Source organism: Perca flavescens, chromosome 15 (genome assembly GCF_004354835.1).
Source record: "Perca flavescens isolate YP-PL-M2 chromosome 15, PFLA_1.0, whole genome shotgun sequence".
In the NCBI taxonomy this organism is placed as follows: Eukaryota; Metazoa; Chordata; class Actinopteri; order Perciformes; family Percidae; genus Perca; species Perca flavescens.
The window spans coordinates 26,431,261-26,458,623 of record NC_041345.1 but is presented as its reverse complement, the minus strand read 5'-3'; the positions used below and the strand labels follow the sequence as shown (position 1 = coordinate 26,458,623).

Below are 27,363 nucleotides of genomic sequence, written 5' to 3'. Positions count from 1 at the left end.
TATGGGGGAAGTTTATAATGCATGGGACTTGTTAGCCTCACAGTATCCTGATAATGTACGGAAGGCGAAAGCAAAGAGAGAAAAACGTTTGTTTAAACATTTTATGTTGGCCCAAGCCGTAGACAATCCAGGGGGAGAGGAAGGAGCTGCAGCTTGCTACCTTTTGATCCCTACCCCAGCTGTAAAAAAAACGCACAGACACAGGAATTTGCTCAGTTGCAGAGCATGCCAAGTACAAATCTTTATATCCAGCTCTGAACGAAATTGTAAAACCGCCTGCATATACAGAGGAGCAGGAAAGTGATGATGAGTTAGAAGAAATTTGGATGGTTACCAATGTTAAAGATTCTAAATATCCTCATAAATCTAAGAAAGTTGTAGCAGAAGTTGTTTTCCCTGTCATTAATGACAAAAGTCTGAGCTATAGAGCATATTTGGGACAGTGTGAAGAAAAATGGTTTGCAAATATTTCGAGAGCGTTTGAAGCAGCGGAACGGAGATTCGATCAAGTTGACAAAAAATGTGATGACCGTAAACTCGCTTTTGTACGGGAATGTATTGAGGCTGGATTTAAAAGAATTCTTGCCATAAAGAAACGCGATCAGAATCAGGAGATTGAACAGTCAGGTGTGGCTGACAGACTTTTGAGGTGTTTTTATAACGCTTTAACAAGGTACCAAAAGGAAAAGAAGGTAGAGGTTGCATGGGAGATGCTTAGTCAACAGCATATAGCTAAGATTATGGATTATGTTTCGGATGAGGAGGTCAGGAAAATTTTTTATTGGATTGCAAATGTATTGGCCAATAATGCAAAACAACTGCAGGATTTTGGCGAGGAAGCAGCTGAGATAACTGCCCCTATATTAATTTTTGATGATAAAATCTTAGACAAACCTCTGACTTTGGCTGAGATATCAAGAATAACTCAAGATGCAGACCCCTTAAACAATCCATTTGGTTTCATTAATTGGTGGACTTCTGTGTTAGCACATGGTGCCATGAGTAGTAAGGATGTGAGATATATTTTGACGATTTTAATGCCAAATGTTGCCTTAGAAGTTTTGATGGAAAAGTGTCCGAGCCTCAGTTTTGATAATGATGGTCCGGTAGACGGTGAAGTTGCACTTGTAGACAAATTTCCATGGCTATCAAAAACACATCAGACGACTCATTTGACCGAATTAAAGGAGTATTTAACAAAAAACGCCGTTGAAAGGCAAGATGTAACACAAGTTTTAAATTGCAAGAAGAAGTCAGATGAGACTGTGTCAGAGTTTGCGATTCGTTTTTTTAAGTGCTGGAAAGAGAATGCAAAATTTGAAATATCTGATAAATCTGATGCGTTCTTTGCTTCAATGTTGATTAATGGATTGGGAGCGAAAGATTAATTTACGTTGAAGTTAGCAGCTCCGCACAAATCGAACCATTAAAGATAAGTTGACTAAATTGCATATGTCAAAAACAATGAATCGGGTTGAAGCTTTGCCGTTGGTTTTGATGTCAATCAGGGCCTTCGCAAATAAAACAACGGGGTTATCACTGCATGAGATTTTGATGGCCAGACCATTTGCATTAGGTGCGTTGATGGAAAAAGTACCTATGCTAAGTCTGACAGAATTACAAGACAGACAACAAGAATATGTCAAGTACTTATACAATTTTGTCACTGAGTTTTCCAAACAGGTGATTGATCATCTCCCAGAGCCTGGGGCAGAGGCCCCGCACCCATTCCAACCAGGGGATTACGTCCTGGTGAAAAGTTTGAAGCCGTCGGCAGGGGAGCCACGGTACGGACCACCGACACAAGTGCTTCTGGTGACAAGGACGGGTGTGAAGGTCAAAGGTCAACCTCAATGGATCCATGCAAGCAGGGTCAGGAGGGCGCCAGAGACAGCGCAGGAGACAGCGCAGGAGACAGTGTCGGAGACGGCACCAGAAGGAGTGCCAGAGGCGTCGCAGGAGGCACCGCCAGCAGATTTGGAGGCACTGATTCCACCCTCCGAGACAGGGTCAAGGTAGAGAAGATGGTGCAGAGGAATCTTACTCTAATTAACTATACTATTCTTATCGTTGTGGTGATTGGAGGAGGACTGTCCTGGCTGACTATAAAGACTCAGAGAACTGTCAGTCAGGGGCAGGAGACTGAGACATTTGAGATCTGTCAACAATATTTCTTTGGTACAAAATCCAGTTAATCATGTACATGTACACGCAATTAATCGAAGAGTGAAACGATCTATTTCTTTGGAGTCATTGTCTTCTAATCCTACGACTGAAGATGAAGGACCTATGGGACAAGTTGATTAAAGATGTTTATGAGAAATTAAACAGGAAAAGGTTAACACCATGTTAGTAATGATGAAAGATAAGTTTAGAGCCATACTATCATGACAAGAAATAATGTAATCGCCCAAAGAATCGGCTGGCAGTGTTTAATTGGGGATTGAAGAGGAATTTTCCTGGTATAACAAATCCAGGTTTTTCGCCTCTTCCATGAAAGTATGGGTAGTGTTTATGTAATCTGAAACTGATGTATCTCTGTATAATCATTATTATTGTATTGTATTACATGTATTATTGGGTCAGATGTATTTGTATACTCCAATGTATTGTCATGATTTTTGTATTTCAACTAGGATAAAAAATAGGGAGGATTGATAGGTGAAATAATCAAGCCTGCATGTACTCAAATGTATTTCCATATTTCATATGTTCTATAATGTGTTATTATGATTGAGGGAGGAGGTTACAGGAAGGCAAAGAGACCCCTATGCGTGCGATGGTGACATCTGGTTCAGATGTTTAAGTTGATAATAAATTAGAGTAACTGATTGAGGAACAAAGTGACTAACTGATTGATTAACAAATGGCCTTTTGAGGGTCTACCGGATGCTTGAGTCTATTAGAGTAGGGGTACCTGTCACTATTAGGATAATATCATGGATGAGGGTTTCCAGATGTGAGTTTCAGAATCTATAAGACTGTAAGTTTGATCCGAAGTTCGAAGAGAGCACTTGGGTCTATGCAACAGTGCATGGCTAGGTGTTCTTCCTCATGAGAATCTTGTTCAATATTGAATAAAGCTGCCTATAATCTGAAATCATCGGAGTCGTCATCTTTGAGCATCTCCATCATCCATTTCCATCTCTCACATATAACAAGCATTACATAACGTATAACCCAGTATACAAAATATGCATTCCATATTATAAAAAAGATCAATGATCACATACTTGATTTGCCTTCAGCCAAGTCCTTAAGGACATTTTGAAACTGCTGAGGCTTGCACAATCTCTAATGTGAAGTGGAATTAAATTCCACTATTCTACTGCTGTAAGTGAAAAAGCTGACTGACCAAATGTAGCCTTCCTAAATTGAGTGTAACAGTCACCTTTTACAGAAGCCCTGGAGACCCTTACATTATCTCTGCAAAATGACACACACTGCTTGAGTGGTGGTGGTGCAAGATCATGGTTCAATTTATACATCAGGCACATGTCTGCAAAACAGAGAAAGCTGTAAAAGGTTAATAGGTTGTGATGGTGCAGTGATGGTAGTTTCTTTCACAACTTGTTTGTAAAGGGTACGTAAGGGTTTTAGCGTAGTCCCTGGGACCTGCCTGGGACCAGCTTGTAGAACAGTAAGATAAAAGGTGAGAAGATCATTGAATGCCATAACAGTTTAGATGTTGTACTCTGAGAAAATCCTACAGCAATCCTACAGCAAACGACTTTGGTCTGGAGAGGGCTCAGACAAGATCAGCTTCCTGGGCACCATCAGCAGCCTGGACCTCAAGGAGCTGGACATCAGCCCTCACCGAGAAAGCCCAGCAGAGGATGTACTTCCTGTGGCAGCTGTTCAACCTCCCAAAGCCAGTGATAGTGCACTTCTACACTGCCATCACTGGTGTACATCCTCACTTCCCCCGTCAACCATCTGGTACACTGCTGCCACCTCCAAGGACAAGGGCAGACTGCAGTGTTTCATTCGCTCTACTGGGAAGGCAATTGGTTGCATTCTGCCATCCCCCCCCCGTACACCTCCAGGACGCTGAGGCAAGCAGAAAAGATTCTGACTACCCCGCCCCCCCTCGGCAAGAGACTGCAGACCTCAACCTCACAGCACAGTTTCTTCCTGCTTCCTGACTTCAGCTGGGCCACCATCAACAAAGCCCAGGAGCCCCCACTGACAAGCGACCCCCCATGGACACAACGTGAAGTCTCCAAATCTATCTCAACATGATCCATTAACACACATTTTTGCATTGCACATTTTCTTTATACTTCATACTGTGAACAACTGCACATTATTTGGTCAATATTTTTTTTGCCCATTTCCATTCCATCCATTACGCACCAAAGTACCAAGGCACATTCCTTCTATGTGAAAACCTACTTGGCAATAAACCGGTTTGTGATTGCACATGCACATGTCAGCACTACTTCAGCATTTGTCTTCCTCACCCCCCCCCCCACATACACACACACACACACACGCACGCAAAAGTTTGAAAAACAGTGAATACAAATCATGTCCATTCAGCAAATTCTATTTAATTCCACATCCTTGTACAGCACCACTAGAGATTACTGCCCACACTCATCAAAGGTGCAAAGTAGACCAACGTGACCAACTAGTCGGGTGCGTGAGGGGAGTCATTTCAAATTCATCATCTTGGTCACGTAACACTTAAGACACCAACATGCCAATCCTCTGAAATAATAGCACCAGGATCTCCACACACACACACACACACACACACACACACACACACACACACTTCTTCTATTTGGCAGCCATGGCAACAACCATTTGCCTCAACTTTAATCACTAAATCTGCACAGTGGGTCGTTATGAGATTATGGGATTATCCAATCCACACTGAGAAATCAAGCCCGGACCCAATCACAGAGAGACACATACACGCATGCTCACACACGCACACTGTGTGTGTGCACTAGGGAGCAATGAAAAAAAAAAAAAAACAAAAACTAAAGCGATGGGTAATCAAGTGTTTCCAGTTACAAGGCTGCCCCCTATAGACAAGGAAAGGAGGCTGCAGGGGCAGTGAGCAGGAAACAGTCTAACAGGTCCAGGAAGATGTAGGGATCTGGCTTCCTGGGGAAACCCCAGCAGTATATGAATATCAAGGTACCCCATGGAGTTGTCTACTAAACAAAACACAGTTATGTCACTGTAACAGTATTTTAACACATTAGGTGTTTCTCACTCAAATGCATTCTATGTATGGTTCGCTGTTTTGCGATAGAGATGGGGACACTGGTGCTGAGCCAAGCCGTGAGCAAAACGGTTGCTCACAGGTTAGCAAAATGGGGGCCATGTTGGCACAGAAAGCAAAACCATTATTCATCAGTGCATTAACGGTTGTGCTCTCGTAAGCCATTTTATCATATGAACTCCAGACAATGTCCGAGGAATCAGGTGCGGACATTGTTATGCGCACAGCTTTTTTTTTACTAGAGCTGTGGAGAGGCAGCAGAAATCATAGCAACCCCCATCACCACCATTGTTAACGCTTTAGTGCGTAACTTTTTGAAATTAATGAACATCCGTTACATTCAAGCCATTGCCAAATGAGTTGCTACAAAGCTAATTAAGACTATCAGCTCCACACAACTCTCTCTGTATATCTCAGTATGGCTATGTTCAGAAGACTCCCTCGCAGTAAAGAAGAAGATAATTACCTCTTCTTAAGAGTCCATCATGTTTTTTTAATCTTCCGTGTCCTCCTTGGTTACTAATAACTGTGTGGAGGAAGGGTGGGCGGTGGCCAATCACGGAATGCTTGTATCATGTGGCTGATTGGACCAACGTGTCACATGGGTCTGGTTTCTCCGGAAATTCAAAGACAGACTGTCATGGCGGCTTGTTCAGAATACGATCTAATATTGTACTAAAATAGTTCACCAAAACAAGTTTCTGAGAACATTTTAAGCAAGAAATAGGCCATGCAGTTGCTGAATCGGCAGTGCCCGCCCCGCCGATTATACATGTCAAATCGGCCAAAATGAAGGCCGACAGCCCCTCGGACGGACGACAGTACGGAACACACCGAATAGACTCGAGTCACTGACCTCGCCAGACTGCCTAACGGCCGATTATTGGCTCTGTGTGTCCGGGCCTTTAGACGGACATTGAAGGTGCACAATTGCCCATTAACCGTTAACATTGCAGCTTGTTTTGCCATTAATACTGGACCAATGTCAAAGATTGTCACTTGCCATCAGTCACTTAGACACAAACACATGGGAAAATATTGTCCAAGTTGAAAAAAATACATAAGTTACCCTTTAAGAATAAAAAGCCATTTTCCTCCAGATGATGCTAAGAAAAATGAAGTTTATTAATAAAATGTAAAAGCAAGTTGGACCGATACAGGTTGAGTAGAGATAACATGCATTAGAGATTGTGTCTGCTCTATTTTAATTTCCTGTGAGTACCTGCACATTGTTTTCAACTGCCACATAAGCGGATCAGGTAGGAGCAATGTGACAGACAGGGAAACTACACTTTGAAGAGCTGTGACGAGAATTAATGATAGACAACTATTTCAGGTCAACCCATACAGATTGAAATACTGTACAAGCACTGTACGTATGTTTGCATAAGGTAGAAAACAAAACAAACCACAATGTAACCAGAATAAACAAAAATTTGTCACTCAGACCGTTAGATATGATCCACCTTGATCCACTGTCAGCGCTCTGATAGCAGATGCAGCAGGCAGTGTTTTTTTTGAGTGAGTACACGTCCTGCTCAGCACCAAGCAGCAGACAGACAAAGATAGAAAAGGTGGTGGGGACCAAAACAGAGTTAAAAGAGAGTGAATATTGACGTCATCAAGTTGAGACAAACACAACTACAAATAAATGCTAATCTTGCTCTGTTTTTCCCTGCATAGAGACATTTTTGGCACCCCCAAAAGAGGTTTTAGCCAGCCCCAAAGCAAAATCACCAGCGCCAAAATCATAAGAATTGAGAATAAAAATAGCACTGCAAATCCTCTACGATTGTTTTTAATAGCAATTTACCAAACAACCTATAAGCTGAACCTACGCTTGAATAGGAGTGTTTATCTCGGTTTTACCTTCCAGAGTCTGGCTGGGTCGGACTCTCCTGGTGATTTTAACGGTGGTATTTTAAATACTTATATTATTTTTTTAAGCAGTTTTGTTGATTGGGGTTTCATTCACTCTAGCATTATAGACATTTATGTTTATCAAATTTGTGAGAAATGACATTACAAATAAGGTAACACAAACTCATTGCCTTTGCTGTATGCAAACCGATCATGCTTACTGCCACAGTCCCCGCCCCCTGCCCCCAAAAGGCCCATTCAGAGCCAGGAAAAACCCTGTAAGCCACTGGACCAAGAGGGTCCTGTTTCAGCACTATAATTTAAATGAAGACACTCAGGGGCTCCTGTCAGTCGGACAATTTTTTTTTTTTACACCTGAAAAATGTGCTGCTTTGTTGCTTAAAAGGATTCGCTACAACACACCAGAATATAAAGAAATAATATAAAACAATAAAGTGACCTCGCTCTGGTCTCCTCTCATTTCACTCAGCAGCGAGCACTTTGAGGAGGATCAGCTCATCACAGGTAGACAGAGACTTAGAGCCCTATCTTGCACGCGCAATTGCCTTTGTACACGGACGCATGTATCATTCCTATTTTGCACCCGACGCACAGCAGCTTTTTCCCTCCACAGACGCGCGTCGGTGAAATAGGAAATGTATTTGCGCTCCCAGGGGTGGTTCAGAGAAAAGAGGAGCCGTGTTTAGGCAACACGGTCTCACGGCAGTTTCGTGTAATGGTCACGTTATTTGAATCTATTGATACGTGTTCACGGGGACATTTTTGTCGTTTTTTTTTCGTGGTGGCCAGCACAAATGGTCTATACGGATATTAACGGGGAAAGCAAATACCACTCCCCGCTGGGAGATGGCCGCGGGGGACGCGCGACAATAACGGGATGGCGGAGGTTGGGTTTAGTAAAACAACAACGGGGAAAGGACGCCTTACACGCAGGGACACAGCCGCGGGGGAGGACGCCTCACACGCCGGGAGACCACCGCAGGGAACACGCGACAATAATGGGACGGTTAACGGGGAAACAAAGCGGCACACGCGGGACGCGGGACGCACTCCCCGGCCTCCTGGGTGAAAGTCCGGAATTGTTTGACCCATCCACCGCCCCCCCTGACTGGCAGCTGATTGGACGAACGCGTGACGTGGGTCTGGCTACTCGAGAATTTCAACAGTTTCATGGCAGCTCGTTGAGAATACGATCTCGTATTTTACAAAAATAGTTCACCGAAACGTGTTTCTGAAAATATTTTAAGTGAGAAATAAGCCGTGCAGTTGCTGAATCTGTCTTCATTTCAGATCAACAAAGGTCAGTTTGAAAGATTTTCGTCTACTTCTACTGGATAGTCGCGTCGCGTTCAACGGATTCATCTGCATAAAGATGGGCATCGGCCAACTTTTTGACGCGCAGCATTTTTTCCAATGCAGCGCCGCCTTGCCGGAATGCTTTGCGGGCGCGTTGAAGTGGCTTGACGTCACCCATAGGAAATAGAGCGGAGTTGCACGGTCAAATGGATCTGTACCGTTAGGCCGGCGACAGACTGGATGCGTCGCGTCGCGTGTCCGTTTTTCTTTCGGCTCCCATGTTAACAGGTTACAGCTTACACACTGCCTGCGTGACACGCACATCTCAGGTGCAGCTCGAGCCGCACCGAAAACACGTGCATGCTAGAAATAGAACCGACGCCTATTTTTCACGCGACACACAAGCGTTTCCAGGCAAAATAGAATAGGAAAAGATGTTGATATATATATATATATTTGACACAAATTAATAAATGACATTAATGTTTGAATGTCTCTATGTTTTGACATAAATGCAGATATAAATGTAATTAAAAAAAAATTCTGTAGCCTATTTTGGCGTCAATACTGCCGACGTTGTCTTTGCAACAAAATCAGTATATATTTATGTTTAACATAAAGTATACTACTGCTTGAGTGCAGTAAATCAATGGGAAACATACATGTGTACGGACAAGGCTAGCAGCAGTGCCGCGTCAGACACCTTTCTGGTGTGTAAAGACAGAAAAGTCCACGCAGCTGACACGCAACAGAAACGCCACGCTCACGCCACGCTCACGCCACGCATCCAGTCTGTCACCGGCCTTATACGCAACGAGGCATACGATCAGTCGACTATAGACGACACGTGACGAATCTGACTTGACTATGTAAATTCTTGGTCGGGGACACCCCGACTCTTCCGTCAATTCATAAAACAGTTAAGAAGCACTGTTAAGAAATGCTTTTAATTCAGTTTGATCAATTACGTCAAAATAAAGAGAACTGTGTCATAAACTAAGCCACAGCGTTCAGAGGAAAATGTCTGTGTATTAAAAATAAGTCCAAACACATGATGGTCCTGCATTGAAGCCAACCTCCATACACCGGGTCTGACAAGCTGGTATGTACTGTATACGACACAAGTCTTTATTAAAGCGTCTTGCTTTAACAGGAAAGGTATCCACACGGTGAACACTGAATAACCACATCAGGAAAACCAGATGTATGGCAGCGCGTTTGGTGCCATCCATCTGGCCGTGGAGAAGGAAGACAGCATGGCCATCATCTTTCGTTCTCAAATGACTTGTGAAGATGATGCTACAATCAACTCGCAGTTCAGCTTTTCTGATGTAAAGACTGACCCACAGTTAACAGTAGCAACTGCAAAATCCAGGATTAAAAATAGACACTGAAATGCACGGAGCAAGGCCTCCCGAATTACTTAATTAGCCTTCAATTGAATGAAAGGCATTGAGCTCGTCTCAGCTAATTACAACTTTTAGGTCACATACTAGCAGCACACTTACAGCCTCTCACTTGAAATGAAGACAGGGAACAGGACAAGTGTCTGACACCTTTGACACTCCTAAACCGACACAACAGACCACTCAGCTAAGTAAGGAAACATCAATAGGTGGAGTGGGAGAGAAATATAGCAGCAACAAGCAAACTTCCCTGGGGGAAAATCCAGTCAGCACTTTGCCTCAGGATCCACATCTTCTGTGGAGAGAAAATGATACCCAAACTCATTCCTAACAAAATCGATCGCCAGCATCAGAGGGAATTGGGATCACAGTAGTCGATGAGAGAGGAATTGGAATCCCATTACGCCAAATTGATTTTACCTGACAAGAAGAATGGAGTCGATTCTCAGTGTCTGCTAAAAGGTCTGCAACATGTAGGAAACAACTACATTGGTTCCAGTGCATTGGATGTCAGTGAAGGCTGACATGTCCATTAATGTGCATTCTGCATGTACAGACTGTATGCATGGTTCAGCAGATAAAATACCGGATTACCCAGAGACAAAATGTTCTATGTAACCATACTTTGTATCTAAACAACTTAACCTTAAACCCTACTATGACCCATACAGAAAATTACATGTTATTATAAATCTCAATGTGCGCACAGCATGTCTCCTCCCAACTCCTGTTAAATCCTATTAGACTAAGGCTATCAAAAGTTAATTCTTTTTCATTTTGTTTGATCATTGTTCATTTTTTTTTTTTTTTTTTTTTTTTTTTTTTTTTTTTTTTAAGAGGTGCCTAAATCTGTGTTTTCGGGTCCTAATTACCACATCGTTTTTTACTATATTTGTACTGTCATCTGAACAGATTAGTGTCATTCAAACAACTCAAGTAGTTTAACACTTTTACAGCCAACTTAATAAAATGTTGGGTTTATATATTCGGCCCCGAGTCCATAAGTACAGTTATTGGATACGGGCACAGAGATGGAGAGAATGGGAACCGAACACTCTACTAAATGGCGTTCAGGGAGCTTTCACGGCGCTGTGGCCGAGGCGTTTCTACGGTTTATTAGCACAGTAAATCCCATGGGAAGCCACAACACCACAAGGTTATATTATAATCATCAGTGGCAACTTTATAGTAGCCATCCAAATAATGTTTATTGGCAGTTAACATCTGATTTTTTAAAGGTTTACAATCATTTGGTAAACATTACTTTGGTAAACATTACTTTTTTTTTTTACATTTTAGCAGAATACAGAGAGCAGCAGAAATGCAGAACTTAATACAGATTCACTTTAGATTCACTTTATTAGCCATTTGCAGTGTAACCTGCATTGGAAAAAAAATGTGCAAGTAGCTCAAAAGTGCAAAGTCAACACATCAGAGGACACAAACATCAAAACAGACAAACAAAGCCACATGAAGCCTCAATATTAAAAATGCTCAGTATAAAAATACTATACAATGAAATCCATACATAAATTTAAAGTGCCTAGTTTAAGATGCTTTGTTCAAAGCAATCACAGCTTGTGGAAAGAAACTGTGTAAATGGCGATCAGTAGAACATTTGGCAGAACGATACCTTCTCCCTGAGGGAAGCATCTCAAAGGAAGCCCCTGCTGGATGGCCTGAGGCATCATTAGCCAGTTGTAAAGCTTGATTCAAGAGTCTAGCTTTATATGTGAACTCCAGGAGCGGAAAAGTGCAGCCAATAATTCTGCTGGCTGAGCGAACCACTTTATTCAAAGCCTTCTTCTCTTTTTGAGTGAGATTACCAAACCACACAGTAATACAACTGGTTAGGACACTCTCAATTACACAATAGTAAAAATTCAATAAAATCTTAGTATTTTGAGTAAACTCTCGAAGTCTACGTAAAAAGAAAAGGCGCTGTCTGGCTTTCTTAGCATTATTAGTTGTATTAGAGCTCCAATTCAAATCATGAGAAAGAGTCACACCTAAAAATTTACATTTCTCAATAATCTGCACATCAGAATCATGAATAGTAATAGGCAACTGATTCCTATTGTGACAAAAATCAATAACAAGTTCACACGTTTTTGAAGTGTTCAAAAGCAAGTTGTTTTCTTTACTCCATTGAACAACATTCTCTACCTCCTCACGATAATGAGATTCATCGTTTGAGCTGATCAGCCCAATGATAGTTGTATCGTCGGCGTATTTGATTATGACATTATTATCATGAGATGCTGCGAGGTCATGAGTATACAATACATAATACACTTTAATATCCGTTTGTTTATTGTGAGTAGTATTGTTATTGCGATATTCAACGTTGTTATCGCATACCGCATATTTTCCTCATTTTCGTGAAGCCCTAGCCACACTGATTGTTAATGAATTGTTCTACTAGAAACATAAATGCACTCTTATTCTTCCAAATGTTTTGCACATAGCCGGTGCAGACAGCTGCATAGATTAATATGAGTGTGTCGGTTGTGTGAGACGTGCGAGTAGAAACCGTGTCTCATAGGCTTGCGTTCTAGACGCAGGGTTAGAGATTGCTCTGTTGTCCACAGCGCAATGTCAATAAAGAATTCATTAAGCCCACTAACACCTGGCATATATGGAAAATGCAGGGCTTTTCAGTGGACTTTTTAATGCTTACTTCTCAATTGTCAAGGCACTTTCCGGGTGGGCCGAAGTGCTGTTTTTGTTGTCTGACCAGTCCATTAAACATGTAGATCAGCACTTTGATTATTTTCTAAGTTAACACTGGACCGGCCAAATCATATCTTTGAACCCCCCACTCCTTTGGGCTCAATGACTTCATTAAAACGGCATCTGCAACAAAAAAATAGTGCAGGATGGGTAAGACAACTCAACGCAAACGCAAGGGAGGCACTGAGAAATGGCGGGCCAAAAAAAGACTTTTTTCAGACTCTTTTAGGAGATACTTTCAACGATTTCAGATGATTTTTTGTGAATACCCCCACTGGTCACTCTCCTTTGAAAAATAAATTATTTTTTTTTCTTCTTCTCTGGTCTCTTTGCATTGAGTCCAAGATTGTAGACCAATGAAGACCTGTGCTGTTAGATACTTTTACTGGAGTTACTCGGTTACTGATTCCTGAGTTACCAGAATGCCATTCAATTCAGATTTTGAATTAGGTGGAGACAGAAATTAAAAGCGGCAGTGACAGCCACATCAGTGAGGTTTTCTTAATAAAAACAATGTTGGACTGTCAGACTGTGTTCTACATATGCATCTATGAAATAATGACCCTGAATTAACAGGAAAGGAACAGAGGACATATGTAGGCTACATCATAAAGAAGAGAGATGCTAAGGCCAAGTGACTTAATGAGAGCATGTTGTTTTTCTCTGTCACAGTAGAACTAAAGTGAGGTTTGTTGCTACCAGAGGCCTGAATTCCACAGGACAGGAGTGGAGTAGATACCCTGTCGAAGTGCATCCAGTCACACCTGCCACCACTGCCACAGCCTGTGGTCACTTTCACAATAAAACTTAAGTCAAGGACACTCCGCTAAATAAAGAAAATAATTTAAATATCAAATAAACTGCTATCTGTGAGGTTTCGACCAGTGTTTCAAAGAAAGGCCGTCAATATTGTAGATCTGCGGTATAAAATGAATGTTTGAATTAAATAAAATTTGCTACGTTGCTACGTTTTGGTTTTAAAGTGGAGTTTTTTCTTAAGTTTAAAATGCACTTGGTGATTGTAGACGGTAGGGGAAGCAAAATGTTTGAATCCTGTTCACAGCATGGTTGACAGGATTTAAAGGATTTTTTTTTACCACTTTTTTTTGACATACTGTAATATGACTTTTTCATGAACGTTTTCAAGGATTTAAAGGATTTAAGAATATTACACTCTCCTCCCACCAAGTGGGTTACAATGGCAGAGTGGCGCTGTTCGTATTTCCGCTCGTTGACTCCGCAGAAAGAAGAAGAAACTACTTTCGTTGAAAAACGTGTTACCTGTTGTATGGATGTATTATATTGAATAAAACTCACAAGACTTTTTGGTAGACTTGATATTTATAACATTATTTCAGCTGTGGAACCAGACAAATGGTAAGAGATTAATTGAGATTTGTGTTGCTCTGATTTAGCAATAGGGCTAACGTTACAACAACTAACGTAGCAATTCATTTTTGTCATTGATGAATTGGGTTTATGTTATTTGATTCTACTTATACTTCTATTCTATCATGCACATTATACTTCAGTGTTTTACAGTCTGACCTTATTTCAGCTTACATTAGTTAGAGTTAGCTAAATCTGCCACATTTGTGGATGTTTGCGGATTATAAAAACATATGGACATAAAAAGGCCTATGCTATCCGTTTTCTCTCCGTTTTATGATGAATCAATGTTGTTGTTATTTTTGTCCGTTAAATTAACCTGTAAGTCAGTTTTTATTTTGAAATAGGCTATAGTCTGGACGTGTTTAAACAGTATTTCAGTGACTGTTTTTAAATTGACTCACCAGAGAGGCCTGCAACAATTGCATCAACCACTTCAAAGTGATACCACAGGTCATTGTGTGATGTAATGAATACAGTACAGGCCAAAAGTTTGGACACATCTTCTCATTCAATGCATTTCCTTTATTTTCATTACTATTTACATTGTAGATTCTCACTGAAGGCATCAAAACTACGAATGAACACATATGGAATAATGTACTTAACAAAAAAGTGTGAAATAACTGAAAACATGTCTTATATTTTAGATTCCTCAAAGTAGCCACCCTTTGCTTTTTTAATAATGCTGCAAACCCCTTGGTGTTTTCTCAATGAGCTTCATGAGGTAGTCACCTGAAATGGTTTTCACTTCACAGGTGTGCCTTGTTAGGGTTAATTAGTGGAATTTTTTCCCTTATTAATGGGGTTGGGACCATCATGTTGTGCAGAAGTAAGGTTGATACACAGCCGACAGCCCTATTGGACAACTGTTAGAATTCATATTATGGCAAGAACCAATCAGCTAAGTAAAGAGAAACAAGTGGCCATCATTACTTTAACAAATGAAGGTCGGTCAGACGGAAAATTGCAAAAACTTCAATCAAGCGCTACAACGAAACTGGCTCACATGAGGACCGCCCCAGGAAAGGAAGACCAAGAGTCACCTCTGCTGCTGAGGATAAGTCCATCCGAGTCACCAGCCTCAGAAATCGCAAGTTAACAGCAGCTCAGATTAGAGACCAGATGAATGCCACACAGAGTTCTAGCAGCAGACACATCTCTAGAACAACTGTTAAGAGGAGACTGCGCAAATCAGGCCTTCATGGTCAAATAGTTGCTAGGAAACCACTGCTAAAGAGAGGCAACAAGCAAAAGAGATCTGTTTGGGCCATGAAAAAAAAGGAATGGACATTAGACCAGTGGAAATCTGTGCTTTGGTCTGATGAGTCCAAATTTGAGATCTTTGGTTATATTCTATTGGTAAATAGTCATCAAAATAAAGGAAACGCATTGAATGAGTATCCAAACTTTTGGCCTGTACTGTACATGTGAATAAACTTGTATATCCCTCTTGCTAACCCTAGCCAGGTCAAAAGCAAAAACAAAACCCAAACAAAAGATGTGTCTGAACATCATGGCCACACGTGGGGGGGATTTGCAGTGTGGTTTTTCAACTATTCCACCTAATCTCTAACCACTAATGGGTAAGGGGAGAGATGGCATGACGTTTAAATTTAATACAGATTAAAACTTAGAAGCCTATTGCTGACACACCAGAAAAAAAGGGATCAGTATCAAGTTTACAAGTTTAAGACAGGTTTACTGGTATAATGAGATGTTTTTCACGTTAAAACTGGATTAACGTGCCGGGACGCCCCGGAACCGTGTTCCTTTGACTAATAAGTAAATTGTGTTTCATTCTGCAGCAGCTGTGAGTTCAGTGTCAAAGTTCATGTCTTTAACAGCAGCAGCAGCAGTCGAGTGGCTTGGATCTAAACTGCTTAAGTCAGTTGAGTGAAGTGAAGATAACAATGTCGGTAGCCTTGCCTTGTTCACCCCTTTGGAATGAAGTAGCAGTATTACCGGCGAACCAGCTTCCTCTAACTTCAAGGTTCCCCCCACCTACCAAATCTCACTTTAACCCCTGGTCATAACAAGACCATAATTAAATAAATGTACTCTGATGCAGATTTGTTTAATTTCATTCACTGCCTAAGCAGAATCTCCAGTTGAGATTCAGTCAACAAAAGCACATGGCTAATTATGCAGGACGACTAAGATCTAGTGCTGGAAGCTCGGCTCTCAGTCATATATTTTGCAATGCTTTACAACCTCTTTAATGTAAGTTTTATGGGGCGACCATTTCTTTTAATGAACTTCGATGAAGTGAAAAAACACACAGTGAGAGGATCAACGTTAAAAGGCCCTGACGCACCAAGCCGAAGGCCAGGAACTAGTGGCGCACAACAGCCCTCGTCACCTCTCGTCAGCCCTCGTTGCCTTTGCTTTGGCCAAAAATTAGCACTGAAACACACCGTAGAGACCAGCGTCTCCACGGCAGGTGACAGTGCGCACAGATCCGCTGCGCCACGCATGGATGAAATAATGAAATAGTAAATAGGACTACAATAACAGAAATATGTGCAGAATTAAGACAGTCAAGACGGCCCAGTGTTTGGTGGACCGGGTACACCTTGTTCACTTAATAGCCTACAAATCATCCACGGGATCAATTACGCATCACATGAGTTTGGCCACCCGACACAGCGTTTGTTCCTGGGGAGATGGATCCGTGCGTCCCGCCTCCTGTGCGCCATGGATGTCTGAGCCTCAGCAACTACTAACTATAAAGGTGTGGACACACTAGGCCGAAAATCGATTGTTGGACAGTGATTCAAATCTGTTCGGTGTGTCCCGTGCCGTCGTCCGTCTGAGGGGCTGTCGCCGTTCATTTTGGCCGACCTGACATGTTCAGTCGGCGGTAGGGCAGTCGGGACTACACCCGGAAATGGTGAGCGGAATGAGGTGACTAGAGTCTCTCAAAATCTGACGAAAATCTTTTAAACTGACCTTTGTTGATCTGAAATGAAGACAGATTCAGCAACTGCACGGTCTATTTCTCGCTTAAAATGTTCTCAGAAACATGTTTCAGTGAACTATTTTAGTACAATATGAGATCGTATTCTGATACGGCCGCCATGACAGTCTGGCCTAGAATTTCCAGAGAAAACAAACCCATGTGACGCGTTCGTCCAATCAGCTGCCGGTTTTCATTTCTTGGGCAACAATACAGAGTAGCGCCGCCTGCTGCTATGGAGACGTATTACGTTTCTCAAGTTGGTGTCGCCTCAGTGTGTCCCGAGGCAGTTTTTTGGACCTCGGGGACGCGACTGATCATCTCGACTGGCTTTTCTGTCAACGGTTGGCCATCGGATTAGTGTGTCAGCACCTTAAAGATACAATGTGCCTGTTCCCAGCATTAGCACAACACTTTGCAATGGTTAGCTTGTTACCTTTGACGATATATGCTAAATGTAACGTCTCTTTCACATTAGCAAGTGACTGACCTATCTGGGTGCGTTCTGAGATGCCTGATGAAGTTCCACGTTGTTCATCCGGCATCATTTATCTTGGTGCCACACACCGTGCATGTAGCTGTTGGCTTACTGCCACTGTTTACCAAGTTATTGAAAGCAAAACTAATGACAAAAGGAACAACTCCGGGAGGACTTGGTGTCGCCATCGTCAATGCATTTTTTTATGTGAGTGCGCGCACATAAGGCATAGTGCATGCGTTACGTTGCACATTGTGGCAAAGGGCAGGGGACATGCAGCTCGTCATACGTTTCCCCAAAGTATATGCGCCAATAAATAAAATAGAAATACATGAATAAATTTAGATTTCAAAAGCAATAATTGCATGAAAACAGGTTGTTGACGAGTCTCGAAGCTCGAGTCCGAGTCAAGTCTGAAGTCTTTTGGATCGAGTCCCAAGTAAAGTCTGTACTCAGCTGTTTGTGCGACTTAAGTGCGACTTGAGTCCAAGTCTCAGACTCGAGTCCCCATCGATATGTTAAAACGCTACGCCGTAATTTAACCTGTTGTACAATGGCCTCAGGCTCGACAGAAACTTTAGTCCCAAATGGGAACAGTATGTCACTTGTGTGGGACTATTTTGGTTTAAAAAAAAAAAGAAGATGATGCGCAGCTTCAGGTATTGTGCAAAACCTGTCTCGCTAACGTTGCTACCTCACGGGGTAACACTACGAACCTGTATCAGCACTTAAAAACAACAACAACACAAAGCCATCTACGACAGTTGCATGGTTAAAATGCCGTACACCAGTTTGTCAAGTAAGCAAAATACCACCCGACAGGCACCGAAATGTTTTGAAAACGTAACTTTAACTCCATATGAACGTACTTAACAACGGAACGAGGAAATTACTCAAGCAGTAACAGAGTTCATCGTCAAAGACATGATGCCCCTTAGTACAGTCACCAAGCCTGGGTTCACAGCTACACAGAGCGTCAGAGTCAGAGAGTGAAGGCCCGAGTCTGGAGATGTTTTTAAGATGTAAAAAAGGCAGCTTTGGTGATTTGATGCGAGTTTGAAGTACACTGACCGGAGCGCGAGTTGCTAGTGGTGAGAAATTGCTTCCTGTGTGATCAGGATCACTCTGGCTGGTAGTGCCATACTCACTGCACTTTAGTCTGCGTTGTGTGTTGCGGTTACTGACTATAGATAATTACAATTCATATGTAGATATTAATGTTCAGACAGGGATTACATTTTACTTTGAGTTACCTAAATATTTTCAAAGAGGTACAAGCAGATATTTCTCTCCTTTTATTTTCAGCATTTTTGTTTCGTTACTGACTGGAGATATACTATATTTTTTACTTATTTAACGGTCTAGTAAAATTCAAAGACAGTGTTTAAAAAGTGCAATCCACATGTTTGCCTAGGTTTATTACAGTAAAGAATAATCTAAAGACTACCAAGTGTGGTAAAGCCACGTATTTGTTTTTATACTTCTGTAATCTGCACTTTAGTTTGTGTGATTTGTTTCTGACTTTCATATGGATGTTTACGCCAGACTTTTTCAGTGCTCAATATACTACTGGGACTGAAGTAGTTAAATAAAAGATGACATTCATATAAATTCATGCATCACCTAATTTCATCATCAAATACAGGCCTCATAGGAAAGAACAGTTTGTTTAATCTATCTAATCTTGTGTTGTTCATACTATACAATGGTTTATTGTTTGTCTTTGTTGAATAATACAGAAGACAAAGAGCTTAAAAAATAATCGCACATTAAAGTGCTCATGTTATACTAATTTTCAAGTTCATAATTGTATTTAGAGGTTGCACCAGAAGGTTTACATGGTTTAATTTAAAAAAAAAAAACACATATTTTTGTTGTACTGCACATTGCTGCAGCTCCTCTTTTCACCCTGTGTGTTGAGCTCTCTGTTTTAGCTACAGAATGAGACATCTCACTTCTGTACCATCTTTGTCGGGAGTTGCACATGCGCAGTAGCTAGGTCACCACTGCTGGCTTGTCAGTTGCAGAGTATATAATATAAATATTGAGAGTAACCCAGGTAGCAAAAAATAGTTGGGCAACCTGGGCGGTTGGTAGCACAGAGGTTAGAGAAGTAAATTAGTGGCCCAACGGGGGCCAGCTTCCAAGCCCTGGTGACATGCACAAACATTTGACCGAATACCAGCTGGCCTGGCAACCCAAAGGCATAGGATGTAGCATCCGGGGGCCCTCCCCCAGAAAAAAAAATGAGCATTAAACACTAAATTTCCTGCATTCCCTTAGAATTATGGGACATCTGGCGGAATTTACGGCAGCAACTGAAAAAACCCGGAAATGAAAGGTCGTCGATAGACTAATCCTCCTTTCACACCTGCTACCCTACGGTTCTCCATCCATCCATCCATCCATCCATCCATCCATCTAATCATTAATTTCCTTCATTTCAGGATTTACTGACTGCGGAGTAAAATCCTCCCACAACATACATATAATTTTTAGAACAAGTCACCTTGTACAAAAATGATACAAATGGGCCTAACTACTTCCATCTAATCAGAGGGGGCAGAGACCGATTGAAACGGAACCAAAGGCCAATGGTTCTGTCCAGCCCAAGCAGCTAGTGCCAAAAGCAAAACGGAAAATTTAAGTGGAAGAGACGGAGAAAAAGAAAAGAACAGCGTTTGCATTTAGCATTGCACCATCTGTCTCACTGTTTCAGCATCCTGTTTGATCTGTGCTGGCAGCTGCCCTGTGCGATTCATGCTGCACGTATTTCTGTTCAAATGTTTCAGAACACAGAATGAATTCAATTAAAGCATCTACATTAACAGGAATGACATGTATAATATGTTTAATGTCCATAAGCTTTTTTCCCCTATGATCTGCAGCCCTTAGGTCCATAATAATAATTTATTGATCATAAATTACAATTATTAGGCCTGAAAAACACACATGCTCAGGTCCTTTACATGCACAAATAGAGAGATGTCAGAGTGAGTGAGAGTAAGCAGTGCCCAGGAGGTGAACTGGCACACTCCATGCTTTGGCCGTATGGGGACTTGAACCGGCAACTGTCCTGTTCCCAACCGACTGAGTTACTGCCATCCCCGTTTTCAATTGATAAAGAATTCAATGTAGTACCAGAAATGAGTGGGCAGACTCTAATATGTTTTCTAATACTTTACATAACCACCAATAGCCTCATATTAATGTTAAAAAAAAACTCATAAAGTGAAATTTTCATGCCATGGGACCTTAAAGGAGAATCAGCTTTGGCTTCACTTTTCAGAACTTGAAGTTGCCGCTTGGTTTCAGCCTGTCACTACCAGGGGTTGATGCATACACTGTATAAGTGAAGCCAAAACATCTGGATCGCCCCCTTGTGGCTGGCTGCAGTATAGGTCATAAATCCCACCCACTCCATGTCAGTGGATGGGACATTAGTCTATATATCCTCGGCCTTCCACGGGATTGATCGGTTGCCGACGAAAATTCCACCGTATTAGGCAGTCCCCCCAGGACTTGATGGCCGTTTTTTTGAGATTGCTGCGGCCCAAAATGCCTGAATTTGCAGCAGCATTTGTAAAAAAAATTGCAATAAAAGTTGCGAGGTCTTTTGTATTTTTGTTGCAATGAAGTTGCGAGAGACAGTGAAAATTGCATGAAAAAAATCCTAAATAAGTCCACAAACATCCGACCACACAGCCACCAGAATGGTCACTGTTACACATGGTCTTTGGCAGGGGTGTCAAACTCAACTTTACTAAGGGCCGCACTGGAAATTGAGAATCACATCAAGGGCCAGATATTTAAACTGTAGTTTATTGACATGCTTTTATTTCATCGAAAAAGTCAAATATCTTTGACTGCAGGGTTTCCTCTATGTTGATTTTATTGCGGCTATCAGAAATATATATAAGGAAGCGATATATTTCAATCTGATCTGTCTGGGCAGTCCACTCTCGTCCACCGCGCTGTTTACACAAACACAGCTCTACTAGTTTGCCTCAAATCTTGAAATTTGGACAAATTCTTGTAAACTTAACTGCTGGCTAAACTAACCATCCTCTGCTGGAGCATTTATGGATGTATTATAAGACCAAAACAAACCAACGTGGCTACTTAATATGCACGTGAATGATGCAATCTTTATGTTCACGTCTTCATTCTTGATGATGATGATGCTGGTTGTATTCTGGCCCTCATGACCCCTGACCTAGGACTAGGTATAAATTAAGTACATTTACACTATGATATGGTATTAGGCCTAGGCCCAATTTGTTAGGAATACCAGTACTGAATAGGGTAATAAAATGGGGGGTGGGTGGACCTGCCCCCACTGCTAAGAAAAATCCTAAAGGAAACACTGGACTGTATTACTGCCAGTGGCGGCTGCTGATCATTCAAAGAGGGGAAGCTCATTTTTGGCTTACATCATATAAATTGTCCATTTATTTATGTTAATATTGTAATTATATTATATTATATTATATATATATATATATATATATATATATATATATATATATATATATATATATTTTTTTTTTTTATTATTATTATTATTATTATTATTATTATTATTATATATAAAAATAGTAATGCAATAATTTAATTATATAATAATAATAATAATAATAATAATAATAATAATATAATTATTATAATAATTTACCAAATCCATGGGAAGGTTTCATCAAGAGGAATGGCCAGCAGTACATTTTCTTTGTCACAGCACAGCCAGCTAACTTTGTCATACCAGGAGAGCTGAACAGACCTGGTACTTTGCCCTGTCTTTTGCACTAAATCAATCTTAAGGGTTGATCTAACCCTGCTGTTTAATTCTAAGTTTCTCCTCATAAGGAAGACTTTCAAATGGCTTCGCCAAAATCAGGTCGACAATATTAGTATTGCCTGCCATCGTGTGCTGGCTAGTTCACGCCTACAACACTAGCCTAGCCTACTGTATGAATGAATGAATGAACAAACGATCTAACAAAACGATATTAAACTCGAAGGAGGAAATGTGGGAATTAGGTTAAACTGAAACAAGGAATGTGGTGTATAATTGTATGAAATGTATGATGAAAATTGGCTAGCAATTTCGCCAAGCAAATACCGAGAAACAGGTTGCAGCAGTTCGTCTTTCAACTAGACTTGTAAAATCCGTGATGGGACTGAGCGGAGCTCTGCTTGAGTTGAACAGCTTCGGCGACTTTTTAATAGTAAAAAATCGCTGTCAATCAAAAGGAGATACAGTCCTTCAACAGACCCTCCAATCATTACGCAGAAGCAGCATTTATCCAATGACCGTCTAGTTTCGAAGCACTTTATAAAAACTGCTCAAAGCAGCCCCATTGAAGTCAACGGACACTAGGCTTCAACTGAGACACTACGGGAATGGATTAGAAGGAAATCGAGTCAGCCAATTCTGAACCAAGTCGTCGACATTTTAGGGGAAGCTGAGCTTCCCTTGCAGTCTTAAAGAAATCGCCACGGATTACTGCATGTCTCTTTTTGGACATTTGTTGCTTGTTTTTGACGTTTTTGTTGTTTTTTACAAATTGGTCGCCTTTTCTGGCATTTTAGTTGCTTTTTACACTTCTGTTGACATATAACTAATCATGGGCCGGTATGAGATTCTGACGGTATGATAACCATCGGCAGAAAAACCACGGGACACCTCTAAAATGTATTATTTTGAAACGGCATAGCCTATAGACTATTTGATATATTTTAAAAATGTACCATATTAAAAGTTCAAATAAATAATACAATCATATTTTTTATGTGGATCCCCCTTTGCTGCCAGACATGTTAAATTAACCAGAATCTGTAATGACAACGCTTAACGCTGGTGTAAAAATGTGTGTCCTTTTGGATAATATAGCACTGGATTTATTTAAACAAAATATTACAGGGTCTAATTGTTTTCATGTTAAAAGACATATCACTACAATTATCCACTACTATGAATAATATAAATAATGCTGCGATTCAATTTCTCTCAATGTAAATGCACACAGACACATATGGAGAGTGTGTGTGTGTGTGTGTGTGTGTGTGTGTGTGTGTGTGTGTGTGTGTGTGTGTGTGTGTGTGTGTGTGTGTGTTTACTTTGTGCACGTGCTTTCGCTGTACAACAAAGATACACGCAAAACCAGATGTACACAATGGTGGAAGACTTAAACAGACGTGACACCAGCTCAATTTATTTTAACACTACAGTAAAAGTACTAACTTAGCAGAAAATGTGCACTTGTCTGCTTAGTGAGGTTACATTAGGAAGGAAAATAGCTGACGTTAGCCATGTCCTCTGCCTCTGTAGCAGCCTGAAGTCATTATTTCACTATTGTTAGCCATGCTACATTAACTCTCTGTTCGCCAGCAGCAGCGAGAAGGGTCCAACTGCAGCTTGCAGCACTCGCTCACGCCACGCCCCCTGCTCACGCCACGCCCGCTCACGCCACGCCCCCGCTGGCACGCAACTTCCGACTTTCAGGGTTAGTTTACAAGACGCAGTTTGACCACTGTTGATAGTACATATAGCACTCAATATATGTATATCATTGTTAAAAATGTCTCCAAATAGTGTTAAAGGTAAACTTAGAGGTACTGGTAAACTTAGAAAATACAAAGCATCATGCTAGCTATGGGCTAGAGGTACTGGTAAACTTAGAAAATACAAAGCATCATGCTAGCTATGGGCTAACTTGCCAGTCCAACCTGTGAGACCCCCCAACAGTTGTAAACATATTGATTAGATATCTCACGTTTTGATGGTAGCCTACTAGCTCCAGTAACAACATATTTGCCTAGTGTTTATTTATTACTTGGACGGGGATGTTGTTCAGCTTCAAGTTTAGACAGCTAGCTAATGCTACGCCGACGTTTCGCTACGTTAGCGTAAGAGCGTTAGCCTAGACGGCTAGCTAGGTAAATATTACGACTGCCTTCGGAGTTTTCTATATCTGTGTCCACGTTGTCAACATAAGACCTGTGGCGTTAGTGCTCCTTTTGAACCATAATGTTATTGAATGAAACGTTAAACTTCGCTCCTACGAGATGGGTGAGTTTTTGTTAGTTACACACAAAGGTAACTGGCTATAGTTAGCCTGTACGTATGTTAGCGGACATTAGCTAATGTTGCATAGCCAGCCAGCAGCTTCGGCAGTAGTTTCGGCGAGCTAACAACGACAGCTAACACATCCATGTGTCTCCATTTCAAACATCACTGCAGATTGACTGCTTTTAGCAGCAGAGGTTGATTGTGGGCGAAATACTGTCGTGGTTAGCTCGCCGAAACTACTGCCGATTGCCGAAGTTGCTGGCTGGCTACGCAACGTCAGCTAATCCCCCAAGCATACGTACAGGCTAATTATAGCCAGTTAGCTTTGTGTGTAATGTTACTAAAACACCTATTTCATAGGAGCGAAGCTTAATATTTCATTCAATAAAAGTATAATACAAAAGGAGCACTAACGCCACATGTCTTATGTTGACAACGTGGACGCAGCTCCGAAGGCAGTTGTAATACCGGTATTTAACTAACGCTGCTGCGCTAACGTTAGCAAACGTCGGCGTAGCGTTAGCTAACTAGCTAAACTTGTATAAAGCCAACAGCATCCCCGTCCAAGCTGTGTTTCACTTTCTTTCCAATATTATTATACACATAACAAAGACACATTGACTCGGTCGAGACCAAAAGCCATTGCAGTGGCAGAAACCGTGACCGGGACAGTGAAAATATTCACTAACGTTAAACATTGTGTTTTCGTTGTTCCTGATCGTTTACATGCTTAGCTAAATAAACAATAGATGTATTTAGCTAGACAACCAAGGAGATTTAATCATTATGTCGTGCTACTAGCTAGCGCTAGCAGTTAGCCTGCAGTTTCAGGAACAGAGCTCATCCATGGCTTTATCTCTCATCCACGTTACAAGCTTTACAGCATACAGCTGTAAAGAAGGGGGCTTTTATTTTGAAGGCAAAGAAAATAAGGGGGCTTTTATTTTGAAGGCAAATAAAACAAGGGGCCTGGTGTGAGCGGAGGGCGTGGCGTGAGCAAAGTGAGCAGAGGGCGTGGCGTGAGCAAAGGGGGCGTGGCGTGAGCAGGGGGCGTGGCGTGAAGGACTGCTGCAAGCTGCATTTGGACCATTGACATATATATAATGGACCAATAGACCAAAGTCTCAAAGTCAGTAAATCTGCTAAATTATTTGAGTGTTGCGTCGCTGTTTGAAAAGCACTTGACCTTCTTTTTGGTTTGGCGTACAACTAGGTGAGCCAAAAAGGTATTGTGAACCTAATTTGACACATGTGGTCTATGGCTTCAGTAGCAGGAAATATTTTTCCCACTTTGCAAGGGACCCCCTGGTGGACCACGGACCACATTGGGGAACCCTTACTGTAATGATCATTTACTTTTGCCTACCCACAAAAAGCCCCAAAAAATAATCTGAGCAGTCCTAGGAACTAATGCTCTATTCATTTCACATTTGGCTTTTTTGTTGTTCTTAACTAATACTAATAATCAGTCATTATGGTTTGATATACATATACTGCCTAACCCCTACTGCAGCCAAACAACCTTCCAAAATCTATTCAGCTATGGCTTTTAGTTTAAGATACAGATGATGAAACTGAAGGGCAGGCATTGTAATTTTAACACACTGCATCAATACAAATAAATAAAAAATAAAAAAGTCAGGATGACCATGAATCATTTCCGTTGCACCCCAGTCACTCCTTCGCTTACCACCATTCTGCCAACCCGAGTTACCGGATTCACATTTACCACCCTTTAACACAGACATTTCAGATGTGTATCAGGAGTACATCATTTTAAGTATTATCAGAGGAATGTAGGCCTACAGTACTGCACGGTGTAATTTATGTTACACAATTTAAGCCATTTTAAAAAAAAGTTTTGCTCTTGTTACAATATTCAGTTAACTAGTACAATACAAAAGAACCAGACTTAGGCTATATCTTGTCAATGATACAAACTTAAACCAGTTTCCGGCATTCCTCACAAAATGTTGATTTTGATCTACAAGTCACACGTACTGTACGCATTCCACATGTAGCTCATTCCCCCGTTTTCTCAACATCGCTGCATTTTGCCGGTGAAGTACATCAAGTTCCTGTATAAGTGCAGGTTGGAGTTTATTTTCGACAATCCTTACAGCCTTTTTTTTTTTTTTTTTTTCCCACATGCAACCGCAGACAAACGGACCCCTCTCCTGGCAGCCCGTTTAAAGAAGCAGTTTCTCAGCAGATTATTAAGCATCCCTCCGCACCCGCTGCTCCTGACTCTCGCTGTGTCTCACACACACACACACACACCTACCTGGTCTTAATGGTGGGGTTCATCCTGAGAGGAAACAGTCCAAGGTCTATGTCTTTGCAGTCAGGATTAAACTCTAGGGCTCCTGAGATGTAAATCAGAAAGTAGTCCCAGAGCTCGGGTAACTTCTGGGAGGAGAGAATCATGAGGGAAACTTAAGGCGGCGGTTCCGTTTGAGGGATGAGAAGGCTGGTATCCGGAGAGAGGGGCACCCAAACAGTGTCCTATCACCTCCCTTCAGCTTGCCTTTAAGCGCTCCCCGGCTGACCCAGCCTCAACAGTCCACTCAGCACCTACGTTTAGCTGACTGACTCCTCCCCTCAGGACAGAACACAGGAACACAATGAACTCTCCTCCAAAACTGCCCTACTTTCCACCATGCGGATCATTCACATTCCATCTGTATTTATCCATTTGGATTTTGGGAAAACTCATATTGCTTTTTCCTGGGAGAGCGATTTCTCGGTTGCTTTCATAGATGCTAAATGTATTTCCTATTTGGATCTCAACATTGTGTCATGTGGGATGATGCAATTTCAATAGTGTGACAAAAAGATAACACACCTTTCATTGGCATTGCATGTTGCTTCATATTGTCAATTTCATTTTTTTATTTATTTTTTGAAATGCCA

At 41.4% G+C, this 27,363-nt stretch overlaps 1 protein-coding gene across 1 annotated transcript in view; it reads right to left on the bottom strand.

Moving 5' to 3' along the window:
• The window catches only part of si:dkeyp-72e1.9 (syntaxin-binding protein 4), a 115,361-nt gene extending 88,484 nt beyond the window's left edge, over positions 1-26,877 (bottom strand). Inside the window, exon 1 of the mRNA XM_028600453.1 lies at positions 26,735-26,877. Within this exon, the coding sequence (XP_028456254.1) occupies positions 26,735-26,877 (143 nt within the window). The remainder of the gene's footprint in view (positions 1-26,734) is intronic.
• Positions 26,878-27,363: the final 486 nt, after the last annotated feature.